This window comes from Sylvia atricapilla, chromosome 6 (genome assembly GCF_009819655.1).
Source record: "Sylvia atricapilla isolate bSylAtr1 chromosome 6, bSylAtr1.pri, whole genome shotgun sequence".
NCBI classification, from domain to species: Eukaryota; Metazoa; Chordata; class Aves; order Passeriformes; family Sylviidae; genus Sylvia; species Sylvia atricapilla.
In genome coordinates this window covers 45,826,841-45,844,002 of record NC_089145.1, presented here as the reverse complement: position 1 = coordinate 45,844,002, position 17,162 = coordinate 45,826,841, and the positions used below count along the sequence as shown (strand labels likewise).

The window sequence follows — 17,162 nt, the reverse complement described above, 5'->3', positions numbered from 1 at the left end:
TACAAAATGAGAATTTTTCTTCCTTTTCTGTAACTTCGTGTAAGCCCTGTACCTCGTGCTATCCTCTTTAAACTTTCTGATGAAAACTGAGCATGTCTTATTCCTTCCCACAGAGCCCAATTTACTCAGTGGTACTGCTCACAGTGTGAATAAAAGAGGTGTGAAGAGGAGAGATCTTGACATTGAAGAGCTGAGAGAGATCCTGTCTCCACTTTTACCTTTTGTCCGAATTGAGCACATCTTGCCCATGAATAGTGAAGTACTGAGTGATGCAGTAAGTCAGTAGTCTCATACAAATACCATCTCTGGGTGTTACAGTGTTCAGGTGTGAGGGGGTTTTTTGCTTTGGTGGGTGTCAGTTTTGTTTGTTTATTTTAAAGATTAACTTCTAAAATGTTGTCATTGAGAGTAATAGATGTATAACACTCTTTCAGGTTAGGTTTTGTGTTCCTTAAATCTACCAAAAGGCTAAAGAAAAATCAGTGGTGTAAGGATTCAGTGTAAAGCATGCATTAAATGCAAGATTTTACCATGTTGATATTTTAAAAACCGTAAAATTCTTTCTTGATTCTTAAAGATGAAGAGAGGCCTGATTAGTACTCCTCCTTCAGACATGCTACCAACATCAGAAGGTGGAAAGTCAAATGCCTGGCTGCGGCAAAAAAATGCTGGAATATATGTGCGGCCAAGACTGTTCTCGCCATATGTGGAGGAGGCTAAGGTAATATCAGCAACACTTGACTGTTCTCAGATTGGAGTCATCAGGGGGTTCTGTAAACAGGGACAGATTTTGGGATGTTTTGTGTCTCTTTACATGTACTGGCCTAAAATACTAACATTTTCAGTTTAACAAGACTTACAAGATTGATCATCAGGCTCAAGTCTCTAGAACTGGTCAGAAAAAATTTCAACAAAATTTTTTTTTGTCGAAATTGAAATGTTTGCGAGACAGATCTTGATGAAATTCCACCGGAAACAAAGCAGCGTTCTGAGGGAAACCTCCCTGGTTTCCAGCCAGTTTGCCGGCCCAGCTCCTCAGCAGCCCTCCTGGCAGGCGGATGGCAAGGTGAGAGCCTGAGAGTCCCAGTCTGCAGCTAGTCAGCAACCTTGGTCCCAGCTCTTTCAGGCTCCCCAGCTCCCACCAGAGCTGGGTGGGGAACTGCTGTTCCACTCGACAGAGGACTAATACTTCATCTTCTTGTTTGAATCAGAACATACCCAAAATCTTGTGATCCTCCACAAAATGGAATAAATATCCTTTGTCCCATTTAAATGTCCTTTGTTTCCCTCTCAGGCTGTCGCTTCCCTATTTAATTTCTTGCCTGAGCACTGTCAAGCTGAAGATCTTGTAGGGTCTCTGGCAGTGACATGTAGTGGCAGGGTGGAGATGGTGTTGTGTGGGGCAGGAATGTGCCACGTTCTGTTTGACAGAATGGGAGCCTTTTGTGTCACTGACCAGTGCCACCACTTCAGGTAGCTCTGACTTGAGAGCTTGTGAGTTCCAGCAGTGCAGGTGACAGCAGAACAAGAGGGTTAGATGAAGTTGTGTATGTCCACATCACCTACAGACTCCGACATCTGCTCTAGAGAATTAGGAGCTTTTGTCCTGTGCCTAGGAGAGAAAATGTTTTCTCAAGGTATAAAATGTTGTTGATGTCCTCTGTGAGGGGAAAAAATAAAACTACTTCGAATTTTGGGCACAGCAGTTAGAGAGCACCAAGTGTCACTAAAATAGCAAAGGAAGACTAGCTGGTTAAAATGTTCTCTTTGTATCTTGGATTGTTAAAACTAACAAATGTAGTAAAAGCTTTGACTCTTAGTTTTCAAGTATATGCTATGGAAGTGCTTTAGTATATATCCAAAGTAAAAAGTGCGTTCTGACAACCCCCATACCCATGTCAGGATTCCTACCTATTAGAACTTGTTTCATATTACGCTCTTTATATTTTTTAAGCATTTTAAGACTTTTTAACCTTAGATGGAGGACTCTCATACATAGTCTTGGGTAACTTTACTCCTCCTATTGATAGTTTAATTATTGTAAAATTAAAAGATTGTGAATTAGTGATTTTTGATTCCTTTACTTCCCTGCTAGTCTCCCATTTTTTCAAATAAATTAATTTGATCTTGAGTAAGAATCTTCAAAGGATAGGCATAAATCTTTTTCTGTTATTTTAGTTTTCTGAGGAAAAATGTTTCATTTTCAGGCTATTGCCTTCTACTCAATGGCAGAGAAGGTTGAGACTCACAGGCACTAATTAAGTTCAGAGGGTCTGGCCTTGAGAGGGTCTGTTCTAATCTGACAGGTTAAAATAAACAAAGCATCCTTCCGAAACTTCCTGCCTGCTCCTAGCTCTGAAACTCAGATCTGATCATGACTGGAAAGTGGAATAGAAAACGCTGATGAAAAGCCAGCTATTGTTTGTGACCTGACGAAGTTACTGTGGTGTAGACATGGCTGGACTTGTGTCTGTGGGGCTGTGCTTGCAGCAGTGGCCATGGGGTGTGAGCTTCATGAGGCTGTGGTGGCTGTCGTTGCAGTCGGTGCTGGATGAGATGATGGTGGAGCAAACCGACCTCGTTCGCCTGCGGATGGTGCGGATGTCCAACGTGCCCGACACGCTGTACATGGTGAACAACGCGGTGCCGCAGTGCTGCCACGTCATCACCCACCAGCAAGTCAGCACCAACCAGACCAGCCCTCCCTCAGTTATAGCCAACGAGATCCCAGGTGAGCCGCTGGTGCTTCCCGTGCCGAGTGATCTCCTGTGGGCACTTGGGTCTGGGGGGAGTGAGTGTCAGTTATTCATCATTTCCTCAGAGTGTAGTTCTGCACCAGGAATAGTCCTTTTGTTTTGGTCTGAAGATATCAACTGGTTTTAGATGGCAGAGTAACTAGATAGAGAACAAAACTCTTGGACTGGTTAAGCACAGTAGAGCACTTGCTGGAGCCTGGCTCTCTATACTCTGATTTTTCTACAGGGTTCTCAGTTTTCTACAGACCAATTGTCCGATATAGGTAAGATCTGTGAGCCTGGAAAATTTCTTTCAGAAATCAAAAGCCAGAGAACATAACTTGTAAGGAAATCAACTGAACAAAGTATGCCAGAAAAGTACTGAAAGTGGGCACTCAAAACACGTTTACTTCAATTTACCAAATAAACTTTAGCTTTGACACCAAACCATCTAGTTCCTTGTGGAAGAATGTGTCAGAGTACATTTTTATAGGCTCAAGTAAATATGGCCTCTCTTGACTTCAGGATGAGTGGTGTGACATTCCCCATAGGCAAGCCAGGAAAATATATACTAAATATATTTTATCATTTATGCATATGATCTTTTGGGTCAGACTGGAAGAATGTATCTAGTGGGGTTCCTAAAGCATCTGACTCTTCCTGCTTTTCCCCTGTCCCATTAATACACAGTGTGCATAGAGAAAACGCTGGCAAAATTTGCACCTGATGACAAGTTGGAAGGGTCAGTGGATGTTTTGGAGGGGAGGATTAGGTAGCTAAATAACAAAGATTAAATTTTAATTCAGTGGAGGGAGCGGAAAATGCTGTGCCTATGGCATTACACATTTTATAAGCTCTTCATATATCAATTATGTCTGTCTTCAGACGGCTATGTTGAAAGGAAGTAGATAAACTGTTCTTAGGGGTGCTAGAGTCAGGGCAAAAGTCATGGATTGAAATTGCTGCAAGAGAATTTAATTTGAAATGTTAGGAAGATTTGAAACACTGTTTAGTTATAAGATTTCTAGGAAAATTTGTAAAATGGTTTTGATCTGTTTGCTTGTAGTCTGGAAAGAAACTTGATAAAGCTGAAAAGGAGCTTCTGAAAACTTCTGTTTGAAAAAAATTGATAAAAGTACCAATTGTTTGTTTAGAAATTTGGAGCTCTCAGCAAAACTGTGGCATCTCAGCAGTGCATTATAGTACTTGGACTTCCCTCCTCAGAAAAGTGTAAATACACTTTGCATGAATTGAATATAAAGTATTTAATATTAGATAGGACTCTGATACCACTTTGCTCAATTCTAATTTCCAAAGAGAAGGCAACACATTCTCAGAGGTCTTCAGTGTTTTGCCAAAGTTCTCATGTTCCTAAAAAGACTGACTTTGTTGGCAAGCATGAGACAACTTGACCAATCTGAAACTGCCCTGCATCTTGGTTCTGTACAATTTAATAGGAAGCAATTACTGCCAGTCCTCTGATTTGAACATGGATATGAGCTCTGAGCCTGGCCAGTAGTTGGAGCACAGGAATTGTGTCCTGGCAACCGTCTGCTTTGCTTAGTCTTGTCATTAAGCAAAAGAATTGATTGTTTTGCCAGTGCCTTTTTGCTAGAATGGGCAGATGGGGCCCAGTTAATGTGAGGAGATTAAAGCCTGTCCCAAACTCTAAGTTGTACAGGAATCCATCCTGGAGCACAGGGGTGCTGGGGGAGAGCTGGGCACCTGATGTGTCCCTTGGGCCGGGCTCAGAACAGGGGGTGCTTCACAGCTCAGCTGCTCCCTCTCTGTCTCTGGTTTCTCCTAGGAATGCCTGAGGAGTGTATTTGCACAAACCTGATGGCAGTGTGTTTTAGTGCTCTTTTTGCAGCACTATTGTAAATTGGGTTCAGCTGAAGCCTGCTCTAACTTGAGGCCAGGTTCTGCAAGTGGTTGAGTTTCTTTACGCATTTTCCAGTTTCAGTCTGAATTAGAAATCTTGCAACCAAGAGAATTGTATTTTTTTTTATATACATAATCTTTCTTCCATGTGTTTCACATGAATAATTGTAAAAAAAACCCAAACAAAACAAACCAGGGTTTGAGAAGACAGTATTTTTTAATAAAGACCTTATATCATTTTTATGCCTACTAGTTTTGGAGAACTGCCTCAGACTTCTCTTAGATCTGTTTTTTAAGTATTAGCAAAATGCTGGCTGTAGCTAAACATCTGGCTGCTAAACCAAGATTTTTCAGAAGAATTTAAGTGTGGGAAGGGTAGCATAGAAGACTTATTTACAAGCTTTGAAGACTGCTTAGAATGGGTTCCTTCCCTCCCCTCTCAGTACAGGAACTGAATTGAGGGGGCTTTATTTTGCACTACATATATTTCTCCTCCATGTACCAGTATAAACTTTGTGAAATTGGGACCAGTTGTAGTTGTGTGGTGTTGGCTTTTCTCCTTCTCTGTAATGTAAATGTCTTTTCACACTGTTCTTGCTGTATGATCTGTTTAATTTTTATGAGCTTTCATTATGGAAATCTGGTCATGGTAAAACATAACACTTGTAAAGCTGGTAAAGGATCAGATGCCAGGATTTACACACTCAGAGATCTGGATTTGTCTTCTCTATTTATATGCACATTTTCATTAGGACAGAAATACCACAGAGAAATATAATTCATCATCAAACAGGAGTAAGAAATGACATGAGAAAGTTTTGCAACAGGATTAATACCCAAATTATACATTACTCTCTTTTGGAATGGTTTTTTAAAAATTATTTCAATATGACTGCATAAAACAACATAATTTTAACAGGTTTTTGTTGGCTTACAGTTTGTGTAACTTTTGTAAAATGCTCTTTCTCTAGTTACATACTAGTGTTACGGTCTTGTGATTATAGAACTGTGTTAGAAGCATCAAGTGTATGCCAAAAAAATCAATGAATTCTTGGCCTGTGCAATTCATGAGGGAACATTCAGTTTTTATTTAAGATATCCTGCCCCCACCTCAAATCATGGAATTCCTGCATCATAAGGGGTTTACAAAGAAAGATCTATATGTGGCTCATTTTAGCAGAAGCTGAAGAAGTGGTGTGTGTTTTTATCATTTGTATGAGGTGTGTTACCCCGTGTGGCTTAATGATGCTTGGTGGAACATGTGTAAGTTCAACAGTTTTTGGCAGGATGCTTTTTAAAAAAAACAAAGCCAAGGCAACCTGATATTGGAGTTTTCCCTCTGAATAAATCTAACCATTGCAATCCAACTTACTGTCTCACAGCAGAAAAAAAGGCCTGTCTGTTATCCCCACCCCATTCTCTGTTACCCCTGCAGTTCCCAGTCTCCTGGTGGTGAAGGAGATGATCAAGCGGCTGCAGGAGCTGCGGCACACGGAGCAGGTGCAGAGAGCCTACGCTCTGAACTGTGGGGAAGGTGCCACTGTCAGCTACGAGATCCAGATCCGTGTGCTGAGGGAATTTGGGCTCTCTGATGCTGCTGCTGAGCTCCTGCAGGTATGAGGAGTGGCTGTGCAAGACCATGAAGGGACTGGATTGTGTGCTCTGCCATAGGAGTACTTGCTGTGTATACATGCAAGTGCTCAAGTGCTTTGAAATACCTGCGTGACTGCCCAGGTACAAATGCCAGTTGCATTTGATACATGTGATTTTATAAAGCTGTAAGTGCAATGTATAAATGGTTTTCTCAAGAGTCATTGCCGTTTAGGAGGCTCTTACTGACACAAATTTTGGGGACAAAATAAAACTGCTAAGGAGAGAGTTGATGAGAACAGTAGAACCCATAACTTGAAACCTAGATTATTACTTATTCTTAAAACAGAGAGGAGAAAAAGTGATAACTTTGCTGTAGGTCTGCACAGTATATGTCAGGACTGGAAAACTCAAATTCCTGCTTCTGTTTATTACACCAGTGCTAAAGCAAATGTATTTGTTGGTCAATGTACAGTGAATCTGATGCTTCTTGTCTTATTTTTAAAAAACTCTGATCTGTTTTGCATGGTAGCTGTAGCCACCTTGAGTGTTGGTGAACTTGTATGTAGCACAGCCAGGCAGTTACAGTATCAGCATGTTTCTGAGAGGATTAGTTCAGGAGATTTTCTAAATGGCTTCCTACTTTGTCTTGTTACATGCTGGGTTTTTTACCTTTGCAGAATCCTCACAAGTTCTTTCCTGATGAGCGATTTGGGGATGAAAGCCCACTGCTGACAGTGAGACAGTCCGGGCGATGTCGCATCAACAGCACTCCCACTGCAGAAACCATGTTTACAGAACTGGACTCTTTCGTGGCCTTCCATCCACCATTGCCTCCTCCTCCACCTCCATACCACCCACCAGCAACTCCTATTCATAACCAGTTCAAAGTGGGCTGGAAACAAAGGGTGCCAAGCCAACATCCCTCCCGTTCCTTTTCGTACCCGTGTAACCACTCTCTGTTCCACTCGCGCACGGCCCCCAAGGCGGCGCCGCCCGTTTACCTGCCCGCCGTGAAGGCGGCGCCGCCCGACTGCACCAACACCGCGGCTCTGGGGCGGCAGACGGTGGCCGCGGCGGCAGCAGTGATGGCAGCTGAGAAACAAGTAGTAAGTGTTGTCGTTTCGCCTCTCTTCCCTGTTTCTGGATGCTCAAAGTACCTCATGGAAGGAGCTGGAGAGGATTTGTATGGTAAAGTGACTTGCCTTTGTTAAATAAAAGGAGCGTCTTGGTTGGTTAGGAGGTTTTTCTACAGAATGGTCTGTCAGCATTCTGTATCCCAAAGGCGTGCCCTGGTCCCTGGGAGAATGAACATTGCAGACCAGGAGCACTACTGGAGGGGCAAATGGCACTCAGGCATTCTATTCTGGAATCAGAGACTCACAGAATATCCTGAGTTGGAAGGGCCCCACAGAGTCTCTTCCAGTGTCCAGTCACCCTCTGGGTGAAGAACCTTTTTCTAATATCCAATGTAAACCTCACCTGACACAACTTCAGGCCATTCCCTCAGTTCTGTTACTGGTCACAATAGAGAAGAGATCAGTGCCCCTCCTCTTCCCCTCTCAGGAAGTTGTAACTGCAGTGAGTCTCCCCTCAGTCTTCTCCAGGCTCTCCAGAACAGACCAAGTGACCTCAGCTGCCCCTTGTGTGGCAAATGTAGTTTGCTCTACACTAAAACAAAGCATAAGTCAACTTCAGTAGTGGACTGCACACTGTAATTCACAGGTAGAAGTAGTGGGGATATTTTGGCTATTCACAGGTCAGTAGTCTGAAGTAAACAGGTTGCTTTTATACATGTGTGAAGAATATGAAAGCTTTACAGCTGAGAAGTATTTGAAAAGGAATTGGCAAGCAGAAATTGGTAATTGCTGATACAAAGGGGGTTGTTACAGCATTTAAAAGCAGTCATTATAGTTGCTGAACTATTATATGGTAGATAAAAACAATGAACAATGAAATAAGATATCCAGGAAAGACATAGCTTTGTGAGATACAGGAAGTGCTGAATGAAGAATCCAGTGATTTATTTCTGCAGTGGAAAAACTGTCAGTGCCTAGTTTTGGCACATTAGAGGTGCAGATTTGATCCTTGAGTTCTGATTGGAAAAAATGGATTTTCTTCCCATTAGCAATTGTCTTAAATAAATTGCATTTCTTTTTCTATTTTAAAATAAAATATATAACTTCATATTAGAAATGTGTCATTGTTTGGTCAAAGGTGGGATTTATAGCATGTCACTCTCCTTTGATCAATATTGGCTTCCCTAAGGAAACTATATAGTAACCTTTTTCGTATCAGAAATATTTCTGCTGGAACATGTCCATAAGTAGTGCAAGGGGGAGCATAGACTTCATAGAGATGAGATTTTTGTTCTGTATTCTTTCTGCAATTTGAGAGTTACTATTAATCAATGATCACTAAAGTTGCTTTCATGAGAAATGATAAATGTAAGTAGAACTTCTCACTCTTCTGTCTGGAATGCTATAATGTGATCAATTCTGCACTGAGACAAGCATGGGGTAGGTGAGAAGAATTCCTTGCAACAGCTTCCACATAATCTGTGGATCTAGTGAGCCCTGTAGCTGATGCTCCCCCAAGCCCTGAGGCTGTCCTGTACACACGTCTGCAGTTTACTTACTTTAAAATGGGGAATGCAAGCAGCAGGGTTGTGTCTGTAGTGATGGCACACGTGTGTTGTGGCTTCCCTGCACTGGAACTGTGACAAACCATTTGTAAGGCTCTGCACCAAGTACCTTGTTTGGTTTGATAATTGTAAGTGGCTTGAAGCAAGCCTGCCTTTAAGAAGTTCAACAGTAACAGGGTCCCTTTACTGCCTGTTCTTCTACTTGCCTTGTAAAGGCAAGATGCATTTAAGAGGAGCTGTAATTGTGACACAACAGCTTAGTGAAGGTTGGTGGATAGATGTGTTCTTTAAACAGTGCAGGAAACTTCCAGGCTGAAGTTCACAAGACTAAAGTAAATAAGGAAAATGCCATTTTGAATGACAAAAACCGTCTTAAATACAGTTTGTGTTTAGCTCTTGTCTTTGCTTCCATGGACCAATTTCTTTTCTTTTCCAGTGTACTCAGCCCCTGCTAAATGAACTGATGCCAGACATCGCAATGGGTGTGTCAGCAATGTCTTTGAAAGACAGAAGATTACCAGAGCTCACGGTGGACACGGAGCTGAGCCAGGCGGTTACAGAGGTAGGGCCTGGCCCACCCCAGCACATTTCATGTATTCAGAACAGACACATGCCTACTTCTAGGAAGAAACATGCAATAGAGCAAAAGGTAGATGCTCGAGAAAATCCGCAGGAATATCCTGACTTCTATGACTTCTCTAATGCTGCATGCAGACCCTCTACTCCAGCACCCAACAGGCACAGTCCTTTGCCTTCACAAGGCATTTATTTTGGCCCAGATTTGTACAGCCACAATAAGGCATCACCAAGTGGCTTAAAGTCAGCCTATCTACCTTCCCAGATATCTCCTAAAAAGCAAGAGGATTCTAGGAGGGAATACCTGCTCTCACAAGATGGGCATCAACACAGGCAAAAGAATGAGCCAATACACCTCGATGTCTTAGAACAACCTCCCCAGCGACTGGACTTGGCACTGGCTACCCAGGAAAATGCTGGGAATGGCCCTGTTCATGTCAGGGGAAGAACAAAAATGGAAACGGATTTAACCTATGGGCTAACCTCCAACAGACCTTCGCTCTCTGCATACAGCTCTGACGTGCCAGAAGAGAGACCCGGTAGGAGACTGGCAGATGATGAGCCATTGGAACATGGAGCACAGAGAAATGCAGAGTTGGAAAGGGAAGATGGAGTAAGCAGAGGAAGGAGATCTCCAAACAAACCAGACTTCCTGTACAAAAAATCTGCCCTATGAAAGCAACCTCCAGTATTTCTCTGTGCCTAAGAGTTGTAAACAACCCATTCCTTGCAACTTTTGGCCTGACTTCTGTCAGAGAAATTCATTCATGCCAGCAGAAAAATTCAGCTTTGCTCATTTCTTTTGTACATACATTGCTTTATTAGAGACAGCATGTTATGAGTTTGGTTTTAAAGCTGCTTCTGGGTTTATTTTGTTGCCTTTTTTTTTTTTTTTTTTTTTTGAGCAGATTTAATTAAGCCTTTTAAAAAAAACAGAAACTGGTACCTTTTTTCTACAACCTGGTAGCCTTTTGCACCTGTACATCTATTTTAGTGTATTAGTTTTGTACTAATAGGTTAAACTTTAATGTCACATTTAAAGGACTGTATTTTCATACTTTTGCATTTACCCTTTCACATGCCGATTCCCTATGTGCATTGGGTTGCACATTATGAAATGTATTTTCTTATGAGATAATAACAATGTGTTTATTTTTTAATTATAGGAATTCCAAAGAACAGCACATCAAAAAACCTACATTTTCAGTTGGATTTTTTTTGTTTGTTTGTTTAGATTGAAATCTTCCTGATTTTTACAACTATGGCAAGAATCCAATCTAATATTTTGTTTGAAAAGTTCTGGCAGCTGGTCTTATCTTTATATACATAGCAAACCCACTTCAAGAATTATCTCTCTGGGGTTTTAAGAATCCAGAGAGATATTTAGAAATCCAAATTCCTGTGAAATTCACTGGAATATGACAGCTTGAGTCTGTTTACTTCTGTTTCAGCTGTGACCGTGGAGGATTCCATGATCACCTGGAAGCAGGAAGCACTTACTAGACAGACTAGAATTGCTGATTTGCCCATTTGGAAATACTGTAAAAATTACAGTAATTACTCGTTCTTCCAGCTGCTCATCCTTGGGTAAGCAAAGATCAGATGAGCAGATTCCTGCTAACTGGAGTGTCAGGAAGACGAGGCATAGAACCTTTGCTGTTGCCTGAACACATGGGAGGGTTCCCCTCCCCAGCGGTGCCGGGGTGACAGTCGATGGCCTTGCTTTCTCCTGCCTGTGCTTACAAAAGGGCTTCACTCTCAGTGACATCGTGCAGTGTTCCTTACCTGGCCCCACAGGTGCAGCTGTTCTGTGAGCAGAATCCAAGAGTAGAGTCACTGCTTCAGCATCACCACACATGTGAAGCTTTGGCACTCTCAAATTACACCTCCATTGCCTGATTTGCTTTTTGAAAGCACGGAAATGAGATTCTCCCGTTCACAGGATGTGAGGTGGGAAGGATGCTGATCTGGGCTGCCTCCTGCCACTGGGGCAGGATTCAGCAGCAGGGAAAGGGTTACAGTTATGAAGTACACCCTTAATACTCACTGTGCAGTTTCAACAACAAATTCATTGCATTCAGGATTGGGATCTGATGCAACTGCAGAGTAGTGATTGCTGGTAAAGTCCTGTTTGGGGTGGGTTAAATGCAGTTTCTATAATGAGTTTCCCTGTATCAGAAAATTATAATTCCAGGTGTGACCTAAGGACTGCTTTAAGGTTAGGTTGAATTGTTTCCTGCAGCTCAAAGTGCTTAATACTGTTTAACAGAAATCTTGCTGCAACTTTACTTTTGGTTTTAGTTGATGGCAGATTCTTAGCAAATGTGTTTCATTGAAGTATGAAGGGCCTGGTAACAACAGTGTTACTGAAATACATTGAATACTGCATTTCCAAGCTACCAAATAGCTTCCAGATAAAGGAAGATGTGGGTCTTGGAACCAATAAACCCTGTGTCTCCTGCAGACACATCTAGAGACCTGCATCTGTGGTAGTTCTGCAGGTGCTCCTTTTGAGATGCAGCCATAGAAAGCATGGTGTAGGACTGGAGCAGAAACTTGCCTGAACTCTGCAGGTGATGTGTCTTGTGGGCGAGAGGAGATGATTTTTTCCTGTCAGCTTATTTTGGTTTTTACCCACAGTCAAGGCACTGGGTGGTCCTGGCTGCATCACCCATTCTGTGGGATTTCCATGGGACTGTGATGTAGAACATTGTTAAATGCAAGAAGTTGTCAGTGGGGGGATGGTGCTGCTGCAGGTTAAGGGGCTGAGGCTGGTTGGGTTTCTTCTGAAGATCTGAGCACAGTGCTGTCTGACTGCGTAGCTCTAACTGCACACCAGGGTCTCATCCTCACCAGCATGAGACCAGCTCACTGGAAACCAGTAACTTTCAGCACACACAAGAACCCCAAAACTCCCTGGACTTGCATCGTGTGTGTTGGCAGCTTAACTGCTAAAAAATTACAGCTGTCCTCAGAAAACTTAGTATTCTCAATATTTTTGCCTAAAACTGACAGATGTATTTCAGGAAAACTATTTTGATTATCACAGTTTGATGTGGCACTGTGTACTTAGGCAGAGGTGGGACTGAGATCTGCAGATAGAACTTTAAAGCTTGAAATTTAGGGGAGGGGTGTGGCTGATGAAGATGAGAAGTTTTGAGGTTATGGTTTGAGGGAAATCATGAAATGCTTTGGCTTTGGAATAAGCTGGTGAGAAATGCCTCTGGGGAGGACATGTCTGCATTTTAGAATACAAAATTGTTTCTGAAGCCTCAGGAACTTAGCAGTATTAATAAAGGAATGAATGACTAAAGTGTTTAAAAGTAGATACAGAATGAAAGACAAGTCCTTTAGAGGCCACAAAGACAATCAGGCCATGTAGACAATCTGTGTTTTCACTTGCATATTTTGAATTGGGAAGAAGATGGCAGCTAATGGCGGCTGGTTTGAAGTGGAGAAGGAGTTCTTGAATTACTGGAACTTTAGTTTTGTACTCCAGAGCAGGATTTCCTACTTGGGATGTGCAGAGGGACAAGACCATTTTTCATGGCAGCATTATTCAGAAGCCAGTGTTCATCCTACATCTCACTCACTACATGCCACACATACCTGTGCTACCTGCTACTCCTTGTCCTCTGTCTACTGAAACTTTGGTGCAGAAGCTCCTTGTTTACACGAAGCACTTTCTGATTAGGTTGGAAATTGACACCTTTTCCTCCTATAAATTAGATGGAGATGACAGATTATTGACTATTTTGCTTGAGGATAGAGGTATTAACATTGGATTTTTTTTGAATGAAGGAGACTCATGCTCCTTGTTCTATTAAAGAGAGAGCTCAGACTTGCATTTAGTGAGCAACATGCAAAAAGGTCTTATTCCCCCTTCCCCAAACCCAAGTCCTCTTTTCCTTAATATATGGATGAATAACTTAATTCCTAAAACACATTCTTCCTTTGAAATGTTTTGTTGTTCCATGGAATTATTGTAGTTGTGTGTTAGTAACTGCTGTGTTGATTGGCAGTTTCCTGTTGTATTTTCCTGTTCTTCAGGATTTTCACTTATGAAAATTAAGGCTGTGACCACCTGTACTTGTAGGCCTTGGGTTTTGGTCCCAGAATGTCCCAAATGTACGTCTTTAGGGGTTTCTTTGGTTTGGGTTCGGGGAAGGGGAGGGCATAGAGGGGTTGGGTGTTTTGTGTGGGGTTTTGGTTTGGTTGTTTTTCTGGGGTGGGGTTTTTTTTTGTTTGTTTTTGAAAGAACACTAATGCTGTTTGAGGCACTGTTCTAATAATTCTATGCTTCTGTGGTAGAGTTGGTGCTGAGCCCTGCTGGATGCAGGCAACAGCTTAGAGGGAAACTTGTAAAACTGCATTTGGGGTTTCTATAATTACCTGTACTGCCAGAAGGCAGCCCTGCCCTTGGCAGTGTTAAGGATTTGTTTCTTGTCCTTGTGTTGTTACTGGTATAAAGTCAAGTGCCTTCAATGCTAAAGGCTCAGAAAACTTTCTTAAACTGACTTCATGTCCTATGCAAGTGTTTTTTCTACAACCTGCATAACCAGTACTTTGTAAAACTTGTTTACGCTTCAATTGTACATAGTGTTTTTTTAAAAAAAAAAAAATAGTATTTTTATTTAGGTACCTCCAAACTTGAATTCTAGTCTTGTGTGATGCATTGTAAAACAATACATTTCTCTTTTGAGTACCATTACAGTTGTAAAAAGGTTTTCACTGGTTCTATTTTTCTACTGTTGCTGAGAAGCATGTAACACTGACTTTATCCTACGTATAGTTGGCATTTCAAATAAATGGCTTGTATAGAATGTGGTTGTGTGGCTGCTTCCCCTGAGCTGCTGCTGCCTGGCTGCACCCACCACCCTGCCCTGCTCACCCCAGACTGCAGGGGCCAGGGCAGGGAAAGGAGCCCAGCAATACAAACAGAAAGGGCACCCTCCAGGTGTAAAGGCTTTTGGGAAAAAGCATGCACAATAATGCTGTGAACACCAAAGACGTGATATAAACCATTGTAAAAGAGGGATTTGAGATCACTCACACTGCTCAGGGAGTTAAAAATGAAAAGCATTTCAGTAAAATAGTTCTGTGAGTGCTGGCTGGAGCCTAACTCAGGCCACGCCTTGTGAAAGGCAATAGGGCTGCCCAGAGCTGGGCCCTGGGGCACAGCCCTGAGTGCCAGCAAGCGTGTGTTCATTTTCTCATCAGAGCAGCTGCACAGATGTGTTCAGTACCCAGCGCTCCCAGGCTGCAGTTTCCCTGCCGCCTCTTCCAGCTGACTATTCACTGCAGCTCGTCTCAGAAACAAGTGCCTCACTGCTTCAGAGCAATGACTGAACTTCACAAGTGTCATCTGGCCACTTGCCTGCTCTCACTCTGACATACCAGAGCAAAATACTGCGAGTTACATCCTGACACAGAGCACAGGTGGCTGAGGAGAGGGAGAACTGTGTGGTCCCACATTAATTACTGACGCCCTCCCACACGCAGGAAGATGAGTTCTGGGAGCTTCCTAAATTAGACAATTTTAACATTTTTTGTTACAGGCTTTCTGTCACTTTGCAACAGTGCTTCTAAGCCTGCCAACCTCTGAGGAGAGGATGCCTGCTGTCAGCATTGGAAAGAGGGACTGTTGGAGCTGGGTGCCTTCGGATGGACCCTGCTTCAGTACGGGCCGATGCCAGGAATGGACAGTGCTCATGGTCAGTTCTGACCCTGTGCTCTGCAACTGGAGCCACAGGAATTCCACATTTGAACTCACTCTTTCCATCACTGCTGTATTTTCTCAAACAGCAAGGCTGGCTCTGGGCCATAAAGCATTTCTCTTATCTGGGGCCTTTCACTGTTTTTTTATTTCCTGTGGAAGATACAATTGCCTTTGGGTGCCCTGTCCCCCAGTCCTTCAGTGAATCACAGAAACTGCAGAACAGAGAAATCATGACACTGTCCTGCTCTAAGCTGTACTTACCAGCAGGCTGCAATCCCTTGTTTCACACCTGGGTCAGGCAGAAACAATGGTCTGGGAATCCTGGGCTTGACTAGCCCCCACCTTGGTGGCTTGGCTAACAGCCACCACTGGGCTCCCTGTGTCTGCCTGGATCCTGGATGGAAACAAAACACTACAGCAGCACTGAGAGAAAACAAGACAGTACGCAGTGAACAATTGTTTTTTTGTATTGTAGTTAGATGTGCCGTTACCGCTCCCATAACAGTTGCTACCAAATAAAGAGCATGTACAATACCCAGAGATAAATTTAAAAGCAACTAGGAAAAGGCCCTGGGGGTCGGTGACACACTGAGCATGAGGCAGCAGTGCCCTGGCAGCCAGGAGGGCCACCCGTGTCCTGGGGGCCTCCAGCCCAGCACTGCCAGCCAGGAAAGGGCACCACAATATAAAATACATACAAAGCTATTAGAAAGTGTCCAAAGGAGGGCCAGGAGGACCTTGAAGGGCCCTGAGGGGAAGCCGTGTGAGGAGTGGCTTGAGGTCACTTGGTCTGTTCAGCCTGGAGGAGACTGAGGGGAGACTCACTGCAGTTAGAACTTCCCGGGAAGGGAAGAAGAGGGGCAGACACTGATCCCTTCTCTATTGTGACCAGTGACAGGAGTGAGGGAACACCTGAAGTTGTGCCAGGGGCAGTTTAGGTTGGGTATCAGGAAAAGGTTTTTCACCCAGAGGGAGGTTGGGCACTGAACAGGCTCCCCAGAGAAGTGTTCACAGCCCTAAGCCTGACAGAGTTCAAGAAGTGTTTGGACAATGCTCTCAGGCTCACGGTGTGACTCTTGGGGTGTCCCGTGCAGGGCAAGGAGTTGGATGTGATGATCCTGATGGGTCCCTTCCAGCTCAGAATATTCTGTGTTCAATTAAACTGCTCAGCTGAGCATCCAAACTACTGTTTGTAAATAAAGTCATCAGAAACAGTTAATAGTGAGAATGACAGAAGTCTACCTTTGCTTTTCAAAAACCATTAATGTGGACGCAGAATAGTACCCCATGATATAGAAATCCTCAAAAACTAGAATTTTAATGGATGTTTTGGAGTCTAACTACATTAGGCTCCACAATTACAAAATCTTAATTTTTAATTGCAGCTAAGTGTAGTCTTAGAAGTCAGTGAAACATCTCCTGTCCCATAATTATCACAGTGGTTATAAAAAGAACATTCCATACTGTAACAAAATACCAGGATGCTGCAGTGTTTTCAGGAACATTTATTAAGAAGAATTTGCTGTAGGCTAGTTTTTAAAATCAAAGTATATAACAACCCCCCCCCCACCTCCCGCTTAGTTTGTAATTTAGTATCTCCTCCTAGCTACTGTTTATGTTCCGATGAGTGAATTAAGATAATCTGACAACTTTTTTACCACGGAAATCATCCCTGTCCAATAGTAGAAATAAGTGGTTTTAATGTATAAACCCAGATGGAACACGCTGTTGCATCAAGCCTAAGCTCTGCTTTCCCCTTTGTGAGCAGCCCGGGGAGTGTTTCCCCCGCGGGAGCAGGCAGCAGCAGGGCTGGGTTCAGCCGCAGCCAGGTCCGCACCAGCCCCCGAGGGCAGAACAGCTCCTTGGTGCAGGGGCCCTCACCGCAATCGCCACGGCCCGAAGGGAGGAGACAGAGCCATTCAAGGAGGAAAGCCGGGAGCGTTCCCGGCACCGGGGGCAGGGCAGGGCGGAGCCCGGGCGGGTTTAGCCCAGCCACGGCTCCGGGCCCCGGCCGGAA

At 43.3% G+C, this 17,162-nt stretch overlaps 1 protein-coding gene across 2 annotated transcripts in view; it reads left to right on the top strand.

Annotated features, from left to right (window-relative positions):
• BTBD7 (BTB domain containing 7) overlaps positions 1–14,249 on the top strand; it is a 51,855-nt gene extending 37,606 nt beyond the window's left edge. Inside the window, exons 6-12 of one of the 2 annotated variants that reach the window (XM_066321792.1) lie at positions 114–274; positions 578–721; positions 953–1,066; positions 2,542–2,731; positions 6,052–6,230; positions 6,887–7,315; positions 9,287–14,249. In XM_066321792.1, the coding sequence (XP_066177889.1) occupies positions 114–274; positions 578–721; positions 953–1,066; positions 2,542–2,731; positions 6,052–6,230; positions 6,887–7,315; positions 9,287–10,102 (2,033 nt within the window). In that variant the 3' untranslated portion in view covers positions 10,103–14,249. The remainder of the gene's footprint in view (positions 1–113; positions 275–577; positions 722–952; positions 1,067–2,541; positions 2,732–6,051; positions 6,231–6,886; positions 7,316–9,286) is intronic. The other variant, XM_066321793.1, reaches the window with a different exon arrangement.
• The last annotated feature ends 2,913 nt before the right edge of the window (positions 14,250–17,162 follow it).